Source organism: Lytechinus pictus, chromosome 11 (genome assembly GCF_037042905.1).
Source record: "Lytechinus pictus isolate F3 Inbred chromosome 11, Lp3.0, whole genome shotgun sequence".
Taxonomy (NCBI): Eukaryota; Metazoa; Echinodermata; class Echinoidea; order Temnopleuroida; family Toxopneustidae; genus Lytechinus; species Lytechinus pictus.
Window position 1 is genome coordinate 15,779,746 of NC_087255.1, and position 27,040 is coordinate 15,806,785.

General features: G+C 37.9%; 1 protein-coding gene across 2 annotated transcripts in view; it reads right to left on the reverse strand.

Annotated features, from left to right (window-relative positions):
• The window catches only part of LOC129271846 (low-density lipoprotein receptor-related protein 4-like), a 57,035-nt gene that overhangs the window by 8,338 nt on the left and 21,657 nt on the right, over nt 1–27,040 (reverse strand). The window contains exons 1-10 of one of the 2 annotated variants that reach the window (XM_054909107.2): nt 15,748–15,904; nt 15,131–15,270; nt 13,065–13,313; nt 11,308–11,424; nt 10,029–10,214; nt 7,662–7,910; nt 6,311–6,473; nt 1,218–1,357; nt 641–889; nt 100–216 (exon numbers count right to left, since the gene is read on the reverse strand). In XM_054909107.2, coding sequence (XP_054765082.2) covers nt 100–216; nt 641–889; nt 1,218–1,357; nt 6,311–6,473; nt 7,662–7,910; nt 10,029–10,214; nt 11,308–11,424; nt 13,065–13,313; nt 15,131–15,270; nt 15,748–15,872 — 1,735 coding nt within the window. In that variant the 5' untranslated portion in view covers nt 15,873–15,904. Of the gene's footprint in view, nt 1–99; nt 217–640; nt 890–1,217; nt 1,358–6,310; nt 6,474–7,661; nt 7,911–10,028; nt 10,215–11,307; nt 11,425–13,064; nt 13,314–15,130; nt 15,271–15,747; nt 15,905–27,040 lie in introns of those variants that run through there. The other variant, XM_064106860.1, reaches the window with a different exon arrangement.

A 27,040-nucleotide genomic window follows, 5' to 3' on the forward strand; every position in this document is an offset into this window, starting at 1 on the left:
ATCCAGGGCCCACTCCGTATTGTCGAGCAGTTTTCAAACCGAAGTGGCTACCAAATAAAATATAATTAGTATTACTATTGCTATTATTACTATACCTACCATCCATACATGTTGACCCAGTATACCCTGGCAGGCAGGTACAAGAAGGTGTTTCATATCCGATCAGCTCACATCTACTGTGGCCTTGACAGTGGCTCGAATCAGGACAAGTGAGATCTATATAATTATGAGGATAAAAATGTGTATATACACAGACGTATTCCTCTCATCATGAACGAAAGCAATCAGTATAAAACTTGACAGTACTTTGCTCCGCCAATTGCACCATTTTGTGGCTGGCATTCTGGACATTTATTCTGGGACGAGATTACGCAGTCCTTCACCAAAAATTCCTTCATCAGATCACAAACGATCACTACAATTCTAAACTATCTCTTAGGTCTCTTTTTATTTTTTTTTCCAAATAAATCTACGTACAACTACAGTAGTTCTCATGATTTTGTTTTACGGTCGCATTGCAACGATTCAGCGCTTATACATATTTTACACAAGACCATCATTACTGGCAGTGATTCTTTGAACTGTCCACAGACCTTTGCTTTGTAAAGACACCCTCTTGCACACAAAGTAGCCCACTCACTTGCATAGATTTTTACATGAAGAGGAAATGCATGGACGCTCACGATCCGTATTTCTTCTTCCCCAATTTCAGCTTCATATAGCAGCGAGGACCCCAATTCAGAAAAGTAGATTGAATCGAAGTAGAGGGATATTCCCCAAACAAATGCATCCCCGGATTCTGTGTAAACGTGCACCTGGCGATCTAAGGTGTCGAGATCTATCGATTCTATGACGTCATAAAATCCTTCCGTCCAATATAGGCGCTGTTCTGTAATAGGGAATCATATCATTCATACAAACATAATTCTTAATTGACAAAGTAATAATTTTATGATGATTTCTTAAGAGTTTCATTGGTTATAATTTATGCACTCACTATTTTCATGATCATAAATTAATAGGAGGTGAAGAGAGCGAAATAGAGAGCAAGAGAGATAGAGAGAGAGGGGGGGTTGACGTTGTAATATTTTACATTATTATAATTATCATCATTATCATTAACATTATATACATGTAAACCATGATGAAAATTTATTTTGACTCGTCAATATGAATGAAATGTGTTGACCATTTCAAGGATACTATTACCAGATTACCTTGAATGTCTAATGCCAGGCCGTTGGGTTGCTTGATTCTAGTTGAGACAAGCGCACGACGATTCAAACCATCCTTTTCTGCCATCTCGATTTTTGAGCTAATAAACAAGTTATCCCCATGCTCAGTCCAATATAGCATCCTAATAAGAAACAAAAAAGTAAATTGATTGATCAGAAAGCAAATGAGTCTCAAACCATGTAAAACGGATCTGAAAATACATTGTAAAATTACAAGATTTAATAACGGTTTCTCGTTCCTTCTAAATCTAGTACTAGGAAGGATTGGTGACTAATGGGTAACAAACATAATATTTTGTATCAAGTGGAAATCCTCTGGCAGTCCCGCCGGCATTACTCCATTCAATATAGCAGCAGTGTTGATTTTGAACACAACTATGACCATGATGACTGTATGAGGAACGAGTATCCACAAAAGACACCATTCATATCACAATAAAATACAAAGTTCATTTACCTCAGACCTTGATCAATATTGTGATGATGATCTGAACTTGAAATGATCAGTGGTACATTACCATATGTCTAAGTTGCATGCAATAGATCCGTTGTCTTTCAATATTATAATAAAAATAAACACTCTGGCTATTAGCGCTCATTTTAACTCCTTTTAGGCCGCTCCCTTACTAAACCGAATTGGCCAATCAAAATATGTGCTCTTACAAGTTAGAATTTTCTGCTAGCGCGTATAGTGTTCCTACACTTCACAAAGAGGCCTAACACTTACAAAATGGAAAAATTATTCAACACAGCTAAATTAAACACACTTCTAAATCTGGCTAAATTTTGTAAAATAATTATGCTCCGCTTCTGAGAGAGTAATAAAAGAATAGAAGTATTCATTTATTTCGTTTTATTTGTCTTTTAATAATTTATCTTGATTACTATATAGATATAGATACCACATATGTATTATTTGATAAACCGTTTAGTTTTTGTACTTAGTTTGCTGCTGGTGCCTTTGTACGCATCATGTTCTACTTTTTTCTGTTAATTCTAGAATTTAGTAATTCAAGAAATAATTTATTTATATCTTATTATAATATGTTATCATAATATTTCAGTGAAATATGTGGGTTTCTTGTTTGTATTTTTTATTCATATATATTTTTTGTAAATATGTTTAAATTCAAGTGTAAATATGTTTCAAATATTGTTGTGTTCTCCAATACCCGTTGGGGTGATCTGAGAATAAATATTACTGTCATTACTGCTGGCTTGCAGCGCAGCGTCTAGCTGCAGGTGCAATGCGCCGCGCATGATACCTAAAACTTTGCTGAAAAATAGTGCCAAAAGTTTTTGCATCAGAGACGCTTAGAGGTTCGATTATGTTGTTAAAGTTATGTTGTCTTGTTCCTTTCTCTCTCGTTTTCTTGTACCTTTCTTGCTCTTTTTTTTTCAACTTGGATCGTATTCTGATTTTCACATCCATCTGTTTGAATCTATATTTGTAGCTTCCATTTTTACAGTGTTATTGGCCTCTGTTTTATTATAGGAGAAATCTTCTTCAACAAAATGCTGATTTGAATAAAAAGTATAAAAAAAACAAAAAACAGAGAAGCATATACATGTGTAAAGCTGATTTTTTTTTTTCAAGATCATGCAGTTATTAAAAGGTTAGGACATTACTCACTATATTTTTGTATTTTATCCTACGAGAGAATAATCTTTGAAATACTATTCTTATTTTTTATTGTCGGAAACAAAGTTTGATTCCTCCTTGAACACTATTGCACCTATCGTGATTTGGAAGAGTCCTTATTGTTATATGTCCACATAAATCAAATACTGTATGATGCTAATAATAAAAGAAACAATAGAAAAAGTAGCAATAATTCCTCTATGCACACAATGTCTGTTTCCCTTTTCCTTCTTTTTTCCTTTTTTTAATTATCAAATATATTCCCTATTCCTTATTTTACTTGTTTCTATATACTACATTATTCCCCTTTATTCCCTTTTCATACCTTTCTCTTCAATTCTCTTCATTCATCCTTCTTTTAGTCCCAGTATAAATCAATTAAAAATATTAATAAGAAATAAAAACCACAATTAGCAAGATATGGTGAAACGTAATGGATCTTTCATCACCATTATATTTCTCCATTGGAAATTCCGCTAATTGAGCGCTATTAGGACGTTCCTCAGTTAAATGAAATCAATATCATTTTCACCAAACTTTGCACAGAGTTTATACTTTAGCATCTATATTTTCCTAATATGCAACGATTAACATGGGTTCATGTGCTATTTTTTTGCTACTGAGCTTAGAAAGTCCGCTAATTGAGCGCTATTAGGACGTTCCTCAGTTAAATGAAATCAATGTCATTTTTTCCAAAGTTTGCACAGAGTTTATTCTTTAGAATTTAGATTTTCCAAATATGCAACGATTAACATGGGTTTATGTGCTATTTTTTTGCTATCGAGCTTTGAATTTCACCCATCTGAAAGGTCTCCGGAAATACGCAACGAAAATGATTTTTAGAACCCGTGGGATCACAACGTTGAGTTCATATTCCTATTACTCAATTGAAATCCATCTAGATTTCACCAAATTGTACATAATAATAATAGTAATGGTCAGTTTTTGTATAGGGCATAACACATAACAAATAAGTATCTATGGTTCAGAATTATGTTTAAAAAATATGCGCAGATAGGGATGCGCACAAACATAACCGGTAAAAATCCGTGACCTTTGACCTTGGTCATGAGACCTGAAACTTATGCAAGATGATCAGTGATATTTCATTACTCTTAGGTCCATACTTTCAAGTTATGATGACAATTTAAAAACCTATCCTTGGTTAAGATTTCACTGTTGACAACGCTGCCACCGTCACCGCCGCAATGGGAAAAGTGGCGCCTATCGTCTCGCTTTTCTATAGAAGCAAAACAAATTTGCAACATGCATTTTTGATTTGGCGTATTAGGCACACTTATTTGCTTCGTGCTTCATGACATACTGTGCGCATCTTTTTCTATATTATAAAACGTGTCCAAAACGTCCCGATTTCAGGTTTGAGTATCACCTTTTTCTCAGCTCGCGTTTCGCGCTCGCATTGTTTAAAAGCCTTCTTTAGGAGTCACTGCAAACAATCCTCCTTTTCTGGTCAGTATATCGCGCTACGCGCTGGCATCGATTCGTAAGCTAGCTTACACATAATGCTTGCATTCATAAATACTAACACTGCTATAAACTTGTGATTTTTACATGAAATATGAAACAAAACATGAAATAAAAAACAAGTGGAATGCCTCTGGCGGTCTCACCTGCATCACGCGATTCAATAAAGCAGCAGTGCTGACTTTGAAAACTACTATAAAAAAATTATTCACAAAAAACATCATTCATATATTGAGACAATACTACGTTCATTGACATTTGACCTTGATCATGTGACCTAAAACATGTCAGTGATACTAGATTACCCCTAAATCCACATTGTATACACTATGTCTATAAACTTTGAAAGTTATGACAGCAATCTAATAATTTCCACTAAAATGGCCAAAGTTCAATTGACCTTAAACGACCTTTGACTTTGGTCATGTGACCTAAAACTCGCATGAGATGTTTAGTGATACTTGATGACTCGTATGTGCAAGTTTTATGAACTAGACCAATAAACTTACAGAGTTGTACTGGTAATTCAACAAATACCCCCAACATGACCAAAGTCCATTGACCTTAGACCTTGGTCATGTGACCTGAAACTCGCACGAGGTGTTCAGTGTTACTTGGTTACTCTTATGTCCACGTTTTATGAACTAGACCGATACACCTACAGAGATATGATGGTAATTCAACAAATACCTTCAACATGGCCAAAGTTCATTGACCTTAAATGACATTTGACCTTGGTCATGTGACCTGAAACTCGGACGGGATCTTCAAATATACCTGATTACTCTTATGTCCAAGTTTCATGAATCCGATCCATAAACTTTCAAAGTTATAATGGTAATTCAACAGATACCCCCCCACATGGCCAAAGTTCATTGACCTTTGACGTTGGTCATGTAACCTGAAATTCACACAGGATGTTCAATGGTACTTGATTACTCATATGTCCAAGTTTTATGAACTAGATCAATAAACTTTTAAAGTTATGATGGTAATTCAACAAATACCCCCAATTTGGCCAAAGTTCATTGACCCTAAATGACCTTTGATCTTCGTCATGTGATGTGAAACTCAAGCAGGATGTTTAGTAATACTTGATTAATTCTATGTCCAAGTTTCATGAACTAGGTCCATATATTTTCTGAGTTATGATGACATTTCAAAAACTTGACCTTAGGTTAAGATTTTGATGTTGATTCCCCCAATATGGTCTAAGTTGATTGACCCTAAATGACCTTTGACCTTGATCATGGACCTGAAACTCAGGCAGGATATTTAGTAATACTTGATTAACCTTATGACTAAGTTTCATTAAATTATGCTGTCATTTCAAAAACTTAACCTTCGGTTAAGATTTGGTGTTGACGCCGCCGCCACCGCCGCCGCCGTCGGAAAAGCGGCGCCTATAGTCTCACTCTGCTATGCAGGTGAGACAAAAACTGTATGGGGTAACCTATCTGGTTTGTAAAACAAACGTTGAAATTTACTGAAACCTTCGTCTTACTACCCCTCCCTAAAACGAAACAAAAACAAAACAACGACAAATAGAAAAACCTTTCAGCTCTTCGAGCGGCTAATCAAGGTAAATATAGATATAAATCCCCGCCCCTCACCCACTAGCAAAAGCTGGATCGACCCCTGTGGATACAAGTGCATCAATCCTACTTCTTTTTCGCGTTGTACAAGCAGGCCTATAATTTATACGAAATCAAAAATCTTCTCTGATGATTTCAAATATCTTCAGGCAAAAAGATTTTCAGACTTGGTGAGGGGACTGAGCAAAAAATCGAAGTCACCATTTGATGGTCATTTTCACGTTTTATTGTTTTTTTTTTTTTACATAAGTATTTACTGACGAAGTTAACAGGGGTTGCAGTCCCCGCAGCCCCCCCCCCCCCCTCCACCTCCAGGTTTCTTGGGCCATGCAAAGTATTAGCCTACTCCTTACTTTCTCTTGTAGGACAGCGTGATACTCCATGGCAGGTAAAGACCGGTGTTGATGATAGTATTCCTTGATGATCCATCGAGGTTTGCACTTTCGATCTTCTCAAGCAAGGTGTCTGTCCAAATCATCCGTTCATCTTCCAAATCCAATACTAATCCTTCAGGATCTACATAAAATATCCGTAATAGATCTGTTTACTAGCGTATATACAATGTACGGAAACTTTAAAGTGCCATCATACTGCAAAAATACCGGTGTTGATTTAACCCCGGCTCGGTCTCTATACCGCAAAAAGGAGAGACAGAAAACTCGGGATGGTGCAGACGGCCCTTCTAGGGCCGTCTGCACCATCCCGAGTTTTCAAATTAGAGAGAGGTGATGAACAGCACCACTTCGGCTTAAGGCTACTATAACACCAGATAAGCATTTAAACAACACTAATCTTTCAATGTTTTAGCACTTTCCTGATGTTTTCGAATATACATGTAGATACCAGGCAGGTGTTAAATTGACACCGGCGTTTTTTGCAGTGCGACTTGACACGATACCGAAATATTTTAATCTTGTCCAAGTCAACTTAGTAGTGCTCATTGTTTCAGGTTTAAGCATGGTTTAATAACCTTATCTTGCAAAGCTGAGTTTTAAACAAGTTATGCGTAATTATGGCGAAATATGTTATCTTGCCAAGTCAGCCTCAAAAGTTTGCATGTCAACAGGGTGAGGCAATTATCCCCTCAAAAGTTTTCAGTTGATGTGGCAATATACGTCCCCCACATGTCTTACCCCGTTGATTAAAAAAATTGAATAAATTGACTTGGAAAAATGTTCTACTGCCCAATATATTGGTATCACCCCCAAAATATGAATTACTCTATTACTAACAGCCCCAAGGTCGTAATCAGAATAACTACATATCGGTCACGATGATAAAACTATACTATGTATTTTGTTTTACCAACTTGTTATAGATATTATGTGGATGAAAATAATTCCAAATCATTATAAGGAAATAAGCCCTACAAAAATAACCCTTTTAAATTAATCTATATTAATATTCAAATGGAACATCTAAATATAGCCAGTCCTTCAATAATAATTATATTAAAATCGGTTTTGGCCTAAGATATATATTATTAGATCGGGAAATTTCGAAACAACTAAAAGTCAGTGTTGCAAATAGCAATGGATATCTTGTAGCTATTTCTATTCGTTTCAGGTCTTATAATTATGACATAGTTCGTTTCATTGGAAGCCAATACAACAGATGAATATATTGCTAGAAAAAGTGTTCTCCTTATAAAATCTAATCGAACTGAAGTGTTTTATTTTCCAATAAAGTGAAACGATGACTTACATCCAACTCCTTCAAACACATCAACCAAGACTTCCTGCATTGAGCCATCAAGTTTAGCCCTACTGATTATCCCCCTACCCTCATCCGTCCAGTAGACCATTTCATTCCTGTAATCGTAATCCACACCAACTGGGCCCTCAGCCCCAGAAACATTCAGCTTTTGGAAGGAAGATGAGAAGAAGTTCGGTCCGCTGCTGTCGCCCACATAAATGGCGCTGTCTGCAGGGTCCGTGAGGAATATCTTAGCCCCTGAAGGAATATACGGTATATTATTTCCTGAAGTATTTATTATAATATTTATAATGAAGTGCAAAGTTTTACACGAGGAACAGGACTTTTATAAACAAAAATGAAAAGATAAGTGTCATAACACATTACATTTTATTTTTACTATCCTCTGAACATATTAATATTTCACGCAAGACTGTCATTTTTTTTTTGAAAATACACTATCCTCCTAGGTTAGGTCTGACACAGTACACTGTTAAAAATGGTCATGACACATGGATTATTCTTGTAAGGTACAGATACATATATTTTAAATTCTGATATTTTTAGATTATCAGTTACTACCAGTATACAGCAATAGGTGCCAGATCTTACAGAGGAAAAGCTATAGTCGATCGATAGATACTGAAAATGAAAGAAATCAAAAATAGTTCTGGAAGTTTATGAAGATTGCAAAGGAAGAACAGTTTCGGGAATATCAATAATGTTATCATTATTTAATTGTATTTACATTTACGAGAACAATATAGTCCTATATCTTTGTTCTTGGGTAAAATCGTCCTTTCTCTGCAATAAAGTCACAAGCGAATCACCAAAGTTCTGCTAACAATGGAGACCTTTCTGTACCTATTAAAAACCGCCATTGTCACGCTCATGGAATCCAACCCAACTTAAAAGTTGTTTTTAGAGGAAAGGAAAAATCAAATATTGTTTGAATAAGTAGATATGTGAAAGTTTGAAAAATTTCGAAAAAATTTCAGAATTTTCATAAGTTGTAAGAATTGGTAATCACTATAGACCTACTGCAAGAGACTTCAAATTGATCGCTTGAGTGGTGGCATAATACCTCTTAACGCGCGAAGCGAGTTTGAAATCGACGCGGCTGAGCAGAGAGTTCGGGTACCCAAGGAGAAAGTAAACGTGTTACAGGCAATGCTCATTGATTTTGTTAAGAAAGATAAGCTCTCGTTGCGGCAGTTGCAGTCGCTAATTGGCAGCCTTAATTTCGTGTGTAAAGCCGTGGCTCCCGGAAGAGCCTTCCTAAGGAGACTTATCGATCTTACTAAAGGGGTCCGCACCCCAAACCACCGGATAAGGCTTTCACGCGGCGCAAAAGAGGACATGCAGGCCTGGCTTACGTTTCTGTCCGATTTCAATGGCACAGTTATGTTTTCACACTCAACATGGGTAACTAATGCTCATTTTCAGTTCTTTACTGACGCTGCGGGTAGCATTGGCTTTGGTATATCCTTCCAGGATAAGTGGGCTCAAGGGAAATGGCCAGCTGAAATACTGGAGAAGAATTATTCCATCGCATTTCTAGAGCTTTTCCCAATAGTAGTCGGTATACGTATGTGGGGGGCTCTTCTAGCTAATTCTAAGGTCTTATTTTGGTCAGATAATCAAACAGTTGTTCATGTTGTTAATTCCTTAACTTCGAAATGTCCTAGTGTAATGAAGCTGGTTCGTTTGCTTGTAGTTCTTTGTTTGGAACATAATATTATGTTCAAAGCACGTTACATGCCAGGCTCTCGCAATGAAAAGGCTGATGCCCTCTCTCGTTTTCAGATGGACAGGTTTCGCAGGTTAGCACCAGGCGCAGATCTGGCTGGCAGCAAGCTTCCCGCCCATCTTTGGAGCAGCTTCATATAGAGAGAGAGCATCTGTTGTTTTCTTCGCGGGCGCCCGGCACTCATCATACTTATAGGAACGCTTGGTCTGTGTTTAAGCAGTTTCGGCTGCAATATCATTATGATATAAGTATACGTCCTGACGTTGAGCAGGTCGCTCAATTTATTGCTTATCTCTCCTGGAATGGGTATGCGGGGGCAACAATAAGTACATATATATCAGGCCTGGCTTTTACGATGCAAACATTGGGTTGGCCTGATGTGACTGACGCGTTTGTAATCCGGCGGCTGGTAGACGGGTGCAGGCGGAAAAATGCTCGCCGTGATACCCGGTGTCCCATAACCCTGCCTATTCTCAAATCCATCCTAAATTCATTGACTCACGTATGCGTTAATAGGGGAAAAATGTCTTAGAACCAATCATTACATCATACCAAAGCAGATACTTACTTTTGAATTCTCAAGTCTCCGTAGAGTTTAAGGTCAGTTTTTCAGAGGTAATACTTACCATATTCAGTGCAGTAGATTAATGTAGTTGTGTACCACTCGCCTGTGAAGCCATTGCACACATGCGTTCTTTCATCGTTACCGTTATCACAGACTTCAACCAGGGCTTGGCCGTTGTAGTATATCGGACTGGGGTCCACAAAATGGGTACTGGGATTCTCATTAGACGGTAGAGGGCATGTGATTTCTGCAATAAATATATCAAATTACAATGGGCATATGAGAACGAACAGGAGAATGAAAAAATACATGTACTTAATTTGAGAATGTTGAGTAAGGAACTAACCAACGTTGATTAATAGAGAAAACGCATGCCATTCTGGTACAATAATGGTTAAAAGCACACTTCATTGGTGAAACGTGCTCTTACATTTGCTGAAATTTACGCCGTATTTTGAAATTTCTGTTCTCCAACAAACTACTAAATACCGTAATTGGGTAAACATCTTTTATCCTTTTATTAAGTGCAGGAAAGGGAAATATATTATTTATATTGCCACTAAATAACCTTTATTCGTACATTGCAACAAACACGCTTAAGGTAGAGTGATCAGTACTCCAATGATAAATTAATTTGATTCAGGACTAAATATCAAGTTAATACATGTTATCATCAAATCGTTAATGAGGTTTATACTTTGACGGCATTACTGTAAAAATGGAATAGGCTAATTTAATTCAGCAATGCTCAATAAAAAAAAACAGGTATCGCTTAACCCAGTTTAGGGAACCAGATTAGAAGATCGGTTCGATTATGCGTTCTCATCCCCCATCTCCTGAACTGGTTTCAGAACCACTTCACATAAGGCGGGCTTGATGTTCTGGGAACTCTCTCAGTGGAGTCCTTACCTGCACTTAAACCATTAAGTAAAAGTGGTCTTCAGAACCACCTCGCGAGATGGTTTTCAAAACTGGATTGAAAGATCGTTAAGATCGCCTCCTGGATCCCGTTCTCAGTATGTTTTCTCAAACTGGTTTCCCTTAAACAATTTTAGGAAACCAGATTGAAACATCGATTACTGGCGTTCTCATCACCATTCTCCTAAACTGGTACCAGAACCAATTCACCAGGTTCACGTAAGACCGTCTGGTTGCTACTGGAACGCTCTCAGAGGAGTCTTTACCTGCGCTTTAAAAACCAATACGTAGCACAGCGGTCTTGAACATCACATCGTAAGGTTGTTTTCAAAAGTGGTTTGGTCCGTTTGGAAGATTGCTTAAGACAGCTATGACCGTTCCCATTACACGTTAAACTGGTTTTCACATGTGACGAAACTTACCATCCAAACATGTTGGTCCAGTATACCCTGGCAGGCAAGTACAGGATGGTGTGTCATATCCGATCAGCTCACACGCACTGTTGCCTTCGCAATTGATCGGATCAGGGCATGTGAGATCTATGATAAAAATAAATACACAGAGGTTTATTCCTTTCATTATGACCGAGTGCAATCCTTATACAACTAGACAGAACTTGCTCCCGCCAAATAAGCTGCATCATGTCAGGTAAATGAATAGAGGGCATTGACATAAATCACTGAATCAAATAAGATAAGTTTAAGGCCAAGTCCACCCCAACAAAAAGTTGATTTGAAAAAAGTTGATTTGAATAAAAAGAGAGAAATTCCACAAGCATAACACGGAAAATTTCATCAAAATCGGATGAAATTGATAAAGCTGTGACATTTTAAAAGTTCTTCTTAATTTTACAAAACTTTTACAAAGCGGTTATATACACATCCTGGACGGTATGCAAATGAGGAGATTAATGACGTCATCAACTCACTATTTCTTCTGTATTTTATAATATGAAATATAAAATATTATACTTTTCTCCTCATTGTCAAGTGAAACGACCATTAATTCTTATATGAGTATGTAGAATAAGCATTGTTTAATACTACATGTATATAGGTCAGTCAAGTTGATCCTTATTGTCAAATATGTAAAGAAATTAATTATTGTATAATTCAAACAATAACAAACAAAATAAACAGTGAGTGCGAGACATCTTCGACTGTCTCATTTGCATGTGACTGAGATGTACATATCACTGTTACGTGAAAAATAAGATAAACTTTAAAATTTCATAAGTTTCTTATTTTACATCTAATTTTGATGAAATTTTCAGCATTATGCTAGTTTGATTTTTGTTTATTTACTCAAATCAAAATTTTTATGAGGTGGGCTTTAACTTTAAAATCAATCAAAACAAAGATAAAGAAAAGAAAGTCCATGTATTGTGGATTTCACTTTCACTGTACACCATGTAACTTTGGTGGGCAATTGTTGGTCCTGAAAAGGACCAGAAAGGGATCACCCATACTCGAGGTTTTGACAGGTGTGTTCTTGTCGTCTTCATTCTCCTGAAGACAAGCAAACAATAGTCGAAACGTCGAGTTTGGATGGTCCTTTTAAGGACCAAAAATTGCCCACAAAAGATACATGGTATACCCTGAACCCCACTACTCTTCTTCTTCGCCATGAAAACCTTTAGAAGTTACACAACTTTTATAATTGCTCTTTTCAGTGAGTAAGATTTTCTCGCATCGATTTAACATATGTCTGTATACATTTTACATGCTTATATTTTTATTCACTATATTTCAGCCATAGAGCTATCATTTAATTGACTGATGAGTACTCCCTTGGATGAATTAAAGTACTCGTTAAAACAATGAATCTAACACACGTATGTTAGTGTTTTTGTGGTATTTGTGATCAAAGTTTAATGTATACTTTTCAAATTCAAACTATTGAAATACAAAAAAAGATATAATATTCTTAAACAAAGCAGGCTACACTGTATGTCAGAAATGGTGAGTAATACATTCACATTGTTTGCCCCCATGCCCCCCATGCACACCACCAGCACACACACGGACACACAAACGTACATGTATACGTGCAGCCCGCGCAGCCTAGCACCATAGACCTATTACAGAATATGCTAGCACCCACACTTATGCCTACACCCACACACACACACGCACACACCCTCACATCCACCCTCTTGCACACACATTAGCCTACTCACTTGCATAGATTTTTACATGAACAGGAAATGCATGGACGCTCACGATCCGTATTTCTTCTTCTCCAAGATCAGCTTCATATAGCATCGCGGACCCAAGTTCAGTAAAGTAGATTGAATCGAAGTAGAGGGATATCCCCCAAACAAATGCACCCCCGGATTCTGTGTTAACGTGCACCTGACGTTCTAGGGTGTCGAGATCTATTGATTCTATGACGTCATAAAATCCTTCCGTCCAGTATAGGCGCTGTTCTGTAATAGGTGAAAGGGAAGTCTTCCTTGTGACTTTAAAATTTAATGGTGATGTTGATGGTGATGAAGATGAGCCGGGGTAGATGACGAGGACAGTAATAATTAGGCGGAAAGGGATGTTTTTAAAGGAGTTTTCTTTCGGCTACCTACGAATAACATTTGAATTTCATGATATGCAACTACATGTATAATGCTCAGAATATGGATTCTAAATAATACTTAGGCGGAAAATTATTTTTTTAAAGGAGTTTTCTTTTGGCTACTTACGAATTATATTTGAATTTAATGATATGCAACTACATGTATAATGCTCAGAATCACAGACAAGCTGGAAAAAATTGCACTAGAAAAATCACGAAAGAAGCTTAATATATTATGGATTATATAACCATGATAACAAGGTGACGACAATGCTTGCTCTTTAGTATCGTGTAAGCAAAGGTTTATTAAAAAAAAAAATTGTTTGTATTATGAATATGCAAGATAACTTGGGGGGGGGGGGGTTGCACCATGTACGTTCTTTGGACAATGGGTGCGCTCTATAAATTTTTACCATTAGTTTATTCTTTATTTACTTCCGTGGTGACCGAACAAGAAGCGCTATCTCTGACGGTAAAGATTCTTAACGGGATACGTGCTAGGCATATTAAAAATATCACTATTTCTATACTAAGTTGAATGCCTCTGACTGTCCCACCTGCATTACACGATTTAACATATAGCAGCAGTGCTGACTTTTAAAACAACTTTTCGCAAAAGACACCATTTATACAAGTTCATTGACCCTAAAAGAACTTTGACCTTGACCATGTGATCTAACAGTCGTGTAAACTGATCAGTGATGTGTGATGAGATTATTATGTTCACGTTTCATGCGATATTATACAGATATTGCCTACCTAGAGTTTGAACATGTTGAATATAACATTTCCTCTCCCCGACGGAGTTATATTTTTCCCAAGGGATTATATTTGCCCGAAGCGCGCAGCGCTGAGGGAAAATATTATCCCGAGGGAAAAATATAGCTTCGGAGGGGAGTTGAAATGTTATTTATTAAAACGATAGACCAGGCAATATCTGTTATATTATAGTCTATGTGGATTCGCCATCAGAAGTTGCATTCGTCATCTGGCTCAAACCCGAAATTCTTGCTACAGCTCTGATCTATCTTCGTCATAATAGTTTTTTTTTAATACATCAAGCGCTTTCTTCATGTAATCGATGTGTTAACATTAGCGTGTACATCAAATAAACTACCTTGTTACGCAACTTGTATGCAGCGAGTGACGTCACCTTAGTGAATATAACGCCGCAATTGACAATACAACGCAGTGTATTCCCTGAGGTGACGTCAAAACCTAGAATATAACAAATGCGATCCTCGCAGCTATTGTCTGGTGATGGCGTATTGACCTATCACTGATTCGAATCTACATAACCTATGTAATATAACCATTTACTTTCAAAATTCATGTATGATAGTGATCATGGCCTTTTCACAATTGTGCAGGCCGAAATAATGACAGCATGAAAATATCATATGGAAATAAACAATTATATTGGTAACCAAAAAGGAATCATTTCTTCCTTTCATATAGAAATAATTGTTAATCTAGATGTTCAATATATACACACTCACTTTATGAAAAGAATATACGAGTTAAACAGAGAGGGGGGGGGGTGGGAGTGGTGAAAGCGAGAAAGACAGTTTCTGACAGTGTAATATCATACATTTTTAAAAATACGGCAAAATATCTTCCTGGATTTGAATCGTTGATATAAATGAAATTTGACAACCATTTAAAGGATATTATTACCTTGACTGTCTAGTGCCAGGCCGTTTGGTTGCGAGATGTTAGTTGATACGAGCACGCGACGATTAAAACCATACTTGGTGGCCATTTCAATTTTTGCCCCAATGTACACCCCATCCCCGTGCTCAGTCCAATACAGCATCCTAGAATCAAATAAAGAAGTACATTATTTGAACAGAAAATCAGGCGGGAATCCAAGGGAAGGAGAGCCGGCCCGGTCCCCTATTTTTCGGCAACCAAAATAAGGTGTAATTTTTAACTTGAGAGAAACGCTGAAAAACAGAAAGAAAAGTACGGATGAGGTATTATACCCATGTTTAATTTACGGCTTCTTAACGGCCGGTCCAATTAAATCCCCATAGGCCTACTCTCAGTGGCACCGCATGCTGTTGGTTCATAGGAGGATTACCATATGCGCTCAAGTGAAGGGAAGAAGACTGAGCCGAGGGGGCTGAACATGACTAAAATCACATTTTGCTGGTCATTTGATTTTTTTATAGTTTACTGGAAAAAGTGAAAACAAAATTACAGGGGTTCCAGCCTCCGCAGACCACCCCCCCCCCCTTCCCGGTTTCGCGGCCCTGCAGAGTTTGAATAAATAGTTTCAGCCAACTTCTTACTTTCTCTTGTAGGAGAGTGTGATACTCCATGGCAGGTAAAGGCCGGTAAAAATGATAGTATTCCTTGATGATCCATCGAGGTTTGCACTTTCAATCTTCTCAAGTAAGGTGTCTGTCCAAATCATCCGTTCATCCTCCAAATCTAATACTAGTCCTTCAGGATCTATAATATTTCGTAATAGAACTGTTTATTGGCATGCTTGTCATGTGTACTTTTATTTTTTTTTATCGGACGCTTGTAAGGCTCAACAACAACAACAAGACAAAGAATAAAAACTATTCCAAGTATAGGCCTACATAAAATATGTCATTGATAAACCTGTTAATGTAACCTCTCTTTAATACATCATGAAAATTATTATAAATTGAACAAACAGCTTTATCAATTTAAAATATTATTTTTGGTAGAATGCAATTGAATAACTAGTGGGGACCGTTCGATAATGAATGAAGACATATGAATAAGGTACTTAGCGATGGTCTTTGCACGAGTCTCAGCGGGAAAACCGACCAACGTGCTATTAAATTGCCTACTACGAGGACAACCGACCTGGATAGACTAAGGGCTCAATCGCTAATAAAATAGAGGTTTATATGATACCACATGGTAAGTGTCATATTCTAAAATTTTATCAAACGTTTTGCTCTGTTAATTTTACTTTTTTATTGAGATGTAAATATTTTCAGCCCGGACCATCCCTTTAAAAATAAGTAAGCCTGCTCGCTTACCAAATCGTCTTGAGACTGAGTGCAACTGCAGCGGCGCAGCGCAGCGCACCTCCCATTAAGTGCAGTCGCGCGCGAAGCCTACCCACGGACTGGCTATCATTAGCTCGACAGGGCTAAGACTAGTAAGGACTTGGTCTGATAGAAGAATTAGTCTAGATTCGTTGCAAATCAGCAAGGACTAGGTATACAAGTTAAAGAGGGATATAAAACAAATACAGGCGTTTCTTTCGAAAGCATAGTGGGAATTATTAATCCTTGCTTTGACTGGCAATGTAACCATTTTCCCTCGAGGCTTCGCCCCTCGGGGGAAAAATAGTGATTGCCAGTCCAACCTCGGATAAATAATTCCCACTATACTTTCTCAAGGCCTGATATATTTGCATACTATTGGAAAAGTCAATTTTGCAAATTGTTATTTGTTTTAGACTGGAATTTTATAATTATTTATATCATATTGGATGGCTCATAACGGTATACAAGAAATATTCCAAGAGTTTGGGAAAATATTCGACGAATCGCATGCAGATGAGCGGAATATTGGACCTAACGAATGGAATATTGCTAGTATTTCATGAAATAAAGCCATCCAATATAATTATAAATAATTGTCATCTATACAACCCCCCCCCCCAAAAAAAAGGGAAAAATTTGATTTAACAAGCCATATCACTTATCATCACGTTAGGATCAATTTTGGTCATTGACATGCGACTTACATGTAGTTCATTATGACGTCAATGAGCGTAATTGTGATCTATGCTGCTCATCACATTGCTTTTACGCGTAGTATATTTCACGCATTTGCGCGTGCGCTCTAGATTGATGAATATGGTCTCATACTCAACGGTAAATTTTGTACAGGATCCTATCTGATATTCGTCGGATATCGGTCATTTTAGAGATATGCTCTGATACAGCACAGGCAATTGATGCAGACCAAAATAGGCGTTTTTAATGTATGGCTAAAACGCTCTATATAGTTGACAATTCAATTTATTTCAGGTCTGATAATTATGACCGGTAAATCCCTCAACGAATAATGTTGAAACGTAAAATCATTACAACTTACGAAAGCCACATAAATAGGTTGGGATTTTGTGATAAAGAATTAATGATAAACAAAATCAATCATAGACTATAGTCACTATACAATACAATATACGTTTTGTATGGCTAGTACATTATGGACTGGAATGTGCGTTTTATCTAAGGCCAGTAAAATGAAGGAATGTCGTTTTCTTAGGCATTGAAATCAGGGTACTAATGGATAATTCGTTTTTCATTCCCGATTTTCGTAGAGCAAAAACGGAAGTCAACCTCATGGATTGGTCTGTGAAAACACAAAAACGAAATCACAACGAGAAAAACCCCGTTGTGATTTCATTTTTGAAGATCAAAAACAGAAGAATGAAATCAGAAATACTTTTGGTCCTCTCTGATACCTCATTCTATACCTGTGTTTGTTATATATCAAAAACAAAATCAGAACACGCTTTCTACCCCCTGATTCTGTTTGGAAAAACGCAGACAGCGAAAACGAAATCGGGTACGCGCTTTCCACTTCTTGCTCTCTGATTTTGTCTTTCGCACAGCCAACAGCCATATCGAAATACGTTATACAGACGTGCACGCAGTACAGTGCATGCATGATACGACCATGAAGCTATTACGTAATAGCTTCGTGTTACGACCACGTGCAACAAAAATTCACGTTAACGTGGCTTTTAATTTCCAGCGTTTTCGGACCTTCACAGACAGTGGCGTAGCTAGGATTTTTCCCCCCGGGGGGGGGGGGGGCACTGGGGGGTCCTTGCTTTTTCAGGGGGGGCACCGGCCATTTTTGGCGGTGTGTGTGTCATAAAGTAATTTTTCAAGGGGCCCCCAGGGATATCCCGACGGCCTAGCCAGGGTAACCACGTACCCTAACTTGTGGAGCTCGACACGGGCAACCAGATAAACACTGACTTGACCCGGCGCATGCACATTAAGGGGGCTCAAATTAACAAAATTAAAGGGAATAAAGGGCTATTTATCGTTTTTTTTTAATTAAAATAAAGTAAATTTTCAAGGGGCCCCCAGGGATATCCCGACAGCCTAGCCAGGGTAACCACGTATCCTAACTTGGAGAACTCGACTCGGGCAACCAGATAAACACTGATTTGACCCGGCGCATGCACATTTAGGGGGCTAAAATTAACAAAATTAAAGGGAATAAAGGGCTATTTATCGCATTTTTTAAATTAAAATAAAGTAAATTTTCAAGGGGCCCCCAGGGATATCCCGACGGCCTAGCCAGGGCAACCACGTACCCTAACTTGTAGATCTCGACTCGAGCAACCAGATAAACACTGATTTGACCCGGCGCATGCACATTTAGGGGGCTAAAATTAACAAAATTAAAGGGAATAAAGGGATATTTATCGCATTTTTAAAATTAGAATAAAGTATTTTTTCAAGGGGCCCCCAGGGATATCCCGACGGCCTAGCCAGGGTAACCACGTATCCTAACTTGTAGAACTCGACTCGGGCAATCAGATAAACACTGATTTGACCCGGCACATGCATATTTAAAGGGGCTAAAATTAACAAAATTAAAGGGAATAAAGGGCTATTTATCGCATTTTAAAAATTAAAATAAAGTATTTTTTCAAGGGTCCCAGGGATATCCCGACGGCCTAGCCAGGGCAACCACGTACCCTAACTTGCAGAACTCGACTCGGGCAACCAGATAAACACTGATTTGATCCGGCGCATGCACATTTAGGGGGCTCAAATTAACAGAATTAAAGGGAATAAAGGGATATTTATCGCATTTTTAAAATTAAACTAAAGTATTTTTTCAAGGGGCCCCCAGGGATATCCCGACGGCCTAGCCAGGGTAACCACGTATCCGAACTTGTAGAACTTGACTCGGGCAATCAGATAAACACTGATTTGACCCGGCACATGCACATTTAGGGGGCTAAAATTAACAAAATTAAAGGGAATAAAGGGCTATTTATCGCATTTTAAAAATTAAAATAAAGTATTTTTTCAAGGGCCCCCAGGGATATCCCGACGGCCTAGCCAGGGTAACCACGTATCCTAACTTGTAGAACTTGACTCGGGCGATCAGATAAAAACTGACTTGACCCGGCGAATGCACATTTAGGGGGCTAAAATTAACAAAATTAAAGGGAATAAAGGGCTATTTATCGCATTTTTTAAATTAAAATAAAGTAAATTTTCAAGGGGCCCCCAGGGATATCCCGACGGCCTAGCCAGGGCAACCACGTACCCTAACTTGTAAAACTCGACTCGGGCGATCAGATAAAAACTGATTTGACCCGGCGCATGCACATTTATTAGGGGGCTAAAATTAACAAAATTAAAGGGAATAAAGGGCTATTTATCGCATTTTAAAAATTAAATAAAGTATTTTTTCAAGGGGCTCCCAGGGATATCCCGACGGCCTAGCCAGGGTAACCACGTATCCTAACTTGTAGAACTCGACTCGGGCAACCATATACACACTAGCTTGACCCGTTGCATGCAGTGGCGTAACAGGGATCGGTGGCTGGGGGGGGGGGGGCAAGAACCAAGAATTTCCCGGTTACATCATAAAGCAGGCAATGGAGTCATAAGGCAAAATTTTTGAGGGGGCGATATTATGGAGTATCGGACAAAAATATATATATGCGAGCGAGCGGAGCGATCGAGCAAAAATTTTGACATTTTAATGGCAAAAATCCAATTTTGTGATATATTTTGACATAGTGTTAAAAAGATAATATAATATCTTTTGTACGCCATGGTGAAAAGGATTTTTGTTATGATTGTGCCCATCAGGGCGAAGCCCTATATGCTCGAGGGTGCCCAGTATGGCGCTAATGGCAAGAAGTAGCTTAATATAAGTCCGGAGCGAGCGAAGCGAGCGAGATAGAAAAAATACCTTTTCATGAGAATCTAACATGAAGATAGATTTTGACGTGATATTCAGAAAAATATTAAACACTTTTCCTTTGCTTTTCTTTCTTTCCTCTTGGTTGTAGAACTTCTGGGGGCCATGGTCCAAACTCATACAACAATGCTTTATGAGTGGGGTCCGGGGTGGAGCCCCGGTACAGATGGCCACTAATTTTAATCAAATTGCGTGTATATTTATATAGCTTTCACACTACACATAAATTCAGTGCTGCAGTTGTGTACCGTAATCATCCAAATATTTTGAGGGGGCCTACCATAGCAATTGTGGGAAAATTTGTAAAAAGTCGCCAGCGAGCGAAGCGAGCCAGAAGAAAAATGGCCTTTTGAAATAAAATTCAATTGTGTGATAGATTTTTACATCATAGCAAATATCATGTCTTATATTTTTTTTAATTTCATTCATCTCATTTCGCTGCCTCCTTCATATTCTTTTAATTCCCCTTGGCTGTGGAACCAATCCCCCCCCCCCCGTACGCCAGTGCTTCAACACAAAGGTTAATGCAGGAAGGGTCCATATAGGGGGCCGTTATACAGCCCTTTAAAAGTTACAGGTTAAGAGCCTCCACTGCACGGGGTCTTGACTCTTGGACAGAGCCCCCGGTAGCTTTGGATATATAGCAAGTTTATAATAGACTTTAATACGAAATTATGCTATATACCATCCATCTTTTGTTCCCGCTCGTTATCTTCAATCCTCAGCAGCTCGGTAGTAATATCTTGTCCTTTTTTTTATTTTCCAATTTAGATTTTGCCTCATTTCATTCTACCTTCACTCGCTTTTGTTTGCCTTTTGTCATCTTTAATTTATTTCCCTGTCTTTTAAAATGATTTTGAAATTAAATTCTAATTATGTGATAGTCGCTTTGGAAATTTAGTCAATCAATCAATCAATCAATCAATCAATGCAGTTGTGTACCGTAATCATCCAAATATTTTGAGGGGGCACACCATACCAAATGTGGGAAAATTTGTTTTAAAAAAGTCGCCAGCGAGCGAAGCGAGCCAGAAGAAAAATGGCATTTTGAAATAAAATTATAATCATGTGATAGATTTTACATCATAGCAAATATCATGTCTCATATATTTTTTTAAATATTTTATTCATCTCATTTCGCTGCCTCCTTCATATTCTTTTATTTCCCCTTGGCTGTGGAACCACCCCCCCCCCGTACGCCAGTGCAGAAGGATCCATATAGGGGGCCGTTATAGAGCCCTATAAAGGTTACAGGTTAAGAGCCTCCACTGCACGGGGTCTTGACTCTGGGACAGAGCCCCCGGTAGCTTTGGAGATTTAACAAGTTTATAATAGACTTTCATACGAAATTATGCTATATACCATCCATCTTTTTTTCCCCGCTCGTTATCTTCAATCCTCAGCAGCCCATCTTGTCCCTTTTTTTTATTTTCCAATTTAGATTTTGCCTCATTCCATTCTACCTTAATTTCCCGCTTTTGTTTGCCTTTTTGTCATCTTTAATTTATTTCACTGTCTTACTAATCATGCTAATGTATTTGTATATCTGGGAAAATTGTTCTTTCTCACACGTTCTTCTTTCCTTCCTTTTTCCAAATTCTTTCCGTTTTCCCTTTTTATTATTTTTGTCTTAGTTTTCTTTTCCCTTACCCTTTTCTATTCCCCTTCCTCCCCCCCCCTTTCATCTTTTTTTCCTTTCCTTTTCCTTTCCCTTTCTTTTTTTCTCCCCTTATTTTTTTCCTTTTCCCGTTTTTTCTTAACATTTTCACGGTGAACCCCTGCCTGTTACGCCACTGGTTGCATGCACATTTTGGGGGCTAAAATTAACAAAAGTAAAGGAATACGGGCTTTTTCATGCATGGGGAACCACGGTCCTGACTTTTCCCCCCATTCCTTAGTGCTGCCGATGGGTACAGTAAAAAACAACAAGGAAAGAGAGAAGGTAAAATAGAAGCGAGAGAAGCGAAAGGGAGAGATAGGAAAGAAAAGGAGGGGGAAAGGGAGAGAAAGAGAAGGGAATACGGAGGAGTCATATCATTGTATGAACAGGATATTTTATGATTATGCCCCGAGCATTAGTGCGAAGCTCAATGCGAGATAAGAACAAAATAGAGGGGGCACACCATGGCGCACGCAGCAAAAATTTGCTTAATAATAAGTCTCCAGCGAGCGAGAAAAAAAAAAACCTTCAATTTTGAGATTGATTTTGACATGGTATGCAAAAAATGACATATCTTTCATCTTCCTTTTCTTTCTTTCCTTTTATCATTTTTTTTTCTCGGTTGTAGAACTTTTTTTTTTTTTTTTTTTTTTTGGGGGGGGGGGCAGTGCTATGCGGTTCGGGTCCGGGGCGCGCGTTTCCGTTTTACACCCTGGCGAAGGCATTTTCCGCAAAAATAGCCACAAAGCGACTAGTGAAGAGTCTACACACGTCGCTGGTTGCAGCATGCGACACAGGCGAGTCCCACACCACCGCATGCAATCTGCACAGTTACTGATCAGAGCATAGAGTTCCTCGGCACTTCATGTACAGAGAGCAGTCATATGAGTGAAATCCGAACATGCTTTTGCAGTTACGTTTTTTTATGAATAGTTATGAAAAATTTTTTTTTCTAAATATAAATTATTAACTAAATGAATAGAATGACAGACAAAATAAAAATAAACAGATACATATAATAGAAAGAAAATTGAAGTTTGATGGATTGATACACTTAGATGCCGAAAGATAGATATAGAAGACTGATAAATAGATAGAGACATAGATAGATAGATAGATAGATAGATAGATAGATAGATAAATAGATAGATAGAAGTAGAGAGAGAGAGAGAGAGAGAGAAAGACAGAGAGATGGATAGATAGATAGATAGATAGATAGATAGATGGGGGAGAGAACTTGAGAGATGGAGAGATGTTATAGATAGATAGATAGATAGATAGATAGATAGATAGATAGATAGATAGATATATGGACGGATAAAGAAAAAAATAGAGAGAGAAAAAAAGACAGACAGATGGATAGATAGATAGAGAGAGAAAGAGAGAGAGATAGAGAATCTGAGAGATAGATAGATGTTAGATAGATAGATAAAGAATGAGAGAGACAGAGAAGATAGACAAATTAACATATAAATTGTAGTTACATAGAAAGCTAGATAAACTGATAGATAGAAGATAGATAGAGAGAAATAGAGAAAGACAGACAGATGGATAGATAGATAGAGGGGGGAGAGAGAGATAGAGAATTTGAGAGATAGGTACATGTTAGATAGATAGATAGATAGATAGATAGATAAAGAATGAGAGAGACAGAGAAGATAGACAAATTAACAGATAGATAGATACTGTAGTTACATAGATAGATAGATAAATATATATATAGAAGATAGATAGATAGATTGATAGAGAGAGAGAGAGAACTAGAGAAAGACAGATGGATAGATAGAGAGGGAGAGAGAGAGAGAAAGAGAAGATTAATATATATATACTGTAGTTTCATAGATAGATAGAATTTGAGAGACAGACAGACAGATGGATAGAGAGAATTCGAGAGATAGATACATAGACGGATAGAGAGAAAAAGACAGACAGATGGATAGATAGATAGAGAGAGAGAATTTGAGAGACAGACGGACAGATGGATAGAGAGAATTCGAGAGATAGATAGACGGATAGAGAGAGAGAAAAAGACAGACAGATGGATAGATATAGAGAATTTGAGATATATATATATATATATATATATAAATATGTGAAGTTATACATGTACAACAGCTTTGGCAACTCTTTTATTTTAAATATTGTAAAGAAATGAATGAAGAGAACAATGGTAGGCGTAGCTTAAATCAAGGTTCCCCAGAGCTATCTACCCTTTGGAAAAATTGGTGATGCCGAAAAAATGTCTCTGCCGGGAATCGAACCCGGGCCCCCAGCTTTGAACGCCGGTGCCTTAACCACTAGACCACAGAGACGGGTTAGTGGCTCGGGCGACCCCGATCCGATTGACCGTCAGATAGACAGATTTTCGACACTATACCAATTATAATTTCCTTTGTCGGGTGAAGGTGGGTTTTAAACAATGACAAGCCGCCATGCCTCAGCTGGATCAAAGCTATTGCTTTGATACAGTACACGTATGGGAAAGTATACAAATATGTGAAGTTATACATGTACAACAGCTTTGGCAACTCTTTTATTTTAAATATTGTAAAGAAATGAATGAAGAGAACAATGGTAGGCGTAGCTTAAATCAAGGTTCCCCAGAGCTATCTACCCTTTGGAAAAATTGGTGATGCCGAAAAAATGTATCTGCCGGGAATCGAACCCGGGCCCCCAGCTTTGAACGCCGGTGCCTTAACCACTAGACCACAGAGACGGGTTAGTGGCTCGGGCGACCCCGATCCGATTGACCGTCAGATAGACAGATTTTCGACACTATACCAATTATAATTTCCTTTGTCGGGTGAAGGTGGGTTTTAAACAATGACAAGCCGCCATGCCTCAGCTGGATCAAAGCTATTGCTTTGATACAGTACACGTATGGGAAAGTATACAAATATGTGAAGTTATACATGTACAACAGCTTTGGCAACTCTTTTATTTTAAATATTGTAAAGAAATGAATGAAGAGAACAATGGTAGGCGTAGCTTAAATCAAGGTTCCCCAGAGCTATCTACCCTTTGGAAAAATTGGTGATGCCGAAAAAATGTCTCTGCCGGGAATCGAACCCGGGCCCCCAGCTTTGAACGCCGGTGCCTTAACCACTAGACCACAGAGACGGGTTAGTGGCTCGGGCGACCCCGATCCGATTGACCGTCAGATAGACAGATTTTCGACACTATACCAATTATAATTTCCTTTGTCGGGTGAAGGTGGGTTTTAAACAATGACAAGCCGCCATGCCTCAGCTGGATCAAAGCTATTGCTTTGATACAGTACACGTATGGGAAAGTATACAAATATGTGAAGTTATACATGTACAACAGCTTTGGCAACTCTTTTATTTTAAATATTGTAAAGAAATGAATGAAGAGAACAATGGTAGGCGTAGCTTAAATCAAGGTTCCCCAGAGCTATCTACCCTTTGGAAAAATTGGTGATGCCGAAAAAATGTCTCTGCCGGGAATCGAACCCGGGCCCCCAGCTTTGAACGCCGGTGCCTTAACCACTAGACCACAGAGACGGGTTAGTGGCTCGGGCGACCCCGATCCGATTGACCGTCAGATAGACAGATTTTCGACACTATACCAATTATAATTTCCTTTGTCGGGTGAAGGTGGGTTTTAAACAATGACAAGCCGCCATGCCTCAGCTGGATCAAAGCTATTGCTTTGATACAGTACACGTATGGGAAAGTATACAAATATGTGAAGTTATACATGTACAACAGTTTTGGCAACTCTTTTATTTTAAATATTGTAAAGAAATGAATGAAGAGAACAATGGTAGGCGTAGCTTAAATCAAGGTTCCCCAGAGCTATCTACCCTTTGGAAAAATTGGTGATGCCGAAAAAATGTCTCTGCCGGGAATCGAACCCGAGCCCCCAGCTTTGAACGCCGGTGCCTTAACCACTAGACCACAGAGACGGGTTAGTGGCTCGGGCGACCCCGATCCGATTGACCGTCAGATAGACAGATTTTCGACACTATATATATATATATATATATATATATATATACAGTGCGTCCCACAAAAAACAAAACCGAGATGTATCGATGATTTATCATAACTTAATCACAAATACAATAGACAAATGACCTACCATTGTAAAGCTTAGAATCTCCTCTTTCATCTGAAATTACTTAGATTATTTCTCATTCACGGATGAGTGAGCAAAAACAATTTGAAGAGGGGATACCAAAAAGTCATTTGGCGGGCTGTATCTGGGTTTCTAAAAGAAAACCACAGTTTTAAAAGTTCAATATCTGCTCTTTAATATGATACCTCAATTACAGAAAATGGTCAAGAAATAACAAAGTTCTGGTTATTTGAAATAAGGCTTGAATTTCAATAATTTCATAAAATTAAGAGGTTTTACAGGCTAGCGTTCAAACTCACTCGACACTCCGTTTTGTTGACGATCAGCCATGCATGAAGTCTTTTGTTAACCATGCGATAGCTTCTGTGGGAAACCGGTGAAAACACGTTTATTTAATGAAATTATGGAAATACAAGCATTGTTTCGAGGGAACATAACTTTTTTACTTCTTGACCATTTTTTGTGATTAAGGTATCAAATAAAAGAGCAGATATTGAACTTTTTAGGCATGTGATTTTCTTTTTGAAATTCAGATACCCCCCGCCAAATGAGTTTTTGGTATCCTTTCTTCAAATTGTTTTTGCTCACTCATGCGTGAATGGAGAATAATCTAAGTAATATCAGATGAAAGAGGAGATTCTAAGCTTTACATTGGTAGGTCATTTGTTATTGTATTTGTGATTACGTTATGATAAATCATCTCTTAATCTCGGTTTCGTTTTTTCTGGGACGCACTGTATATATATATATATATATATATATATATATATATATATATATATATATATATATATATATATATATATATATATGTATTTGATTTTATTGCAATAAAAACTATCAAATACAATACAAATTCATAC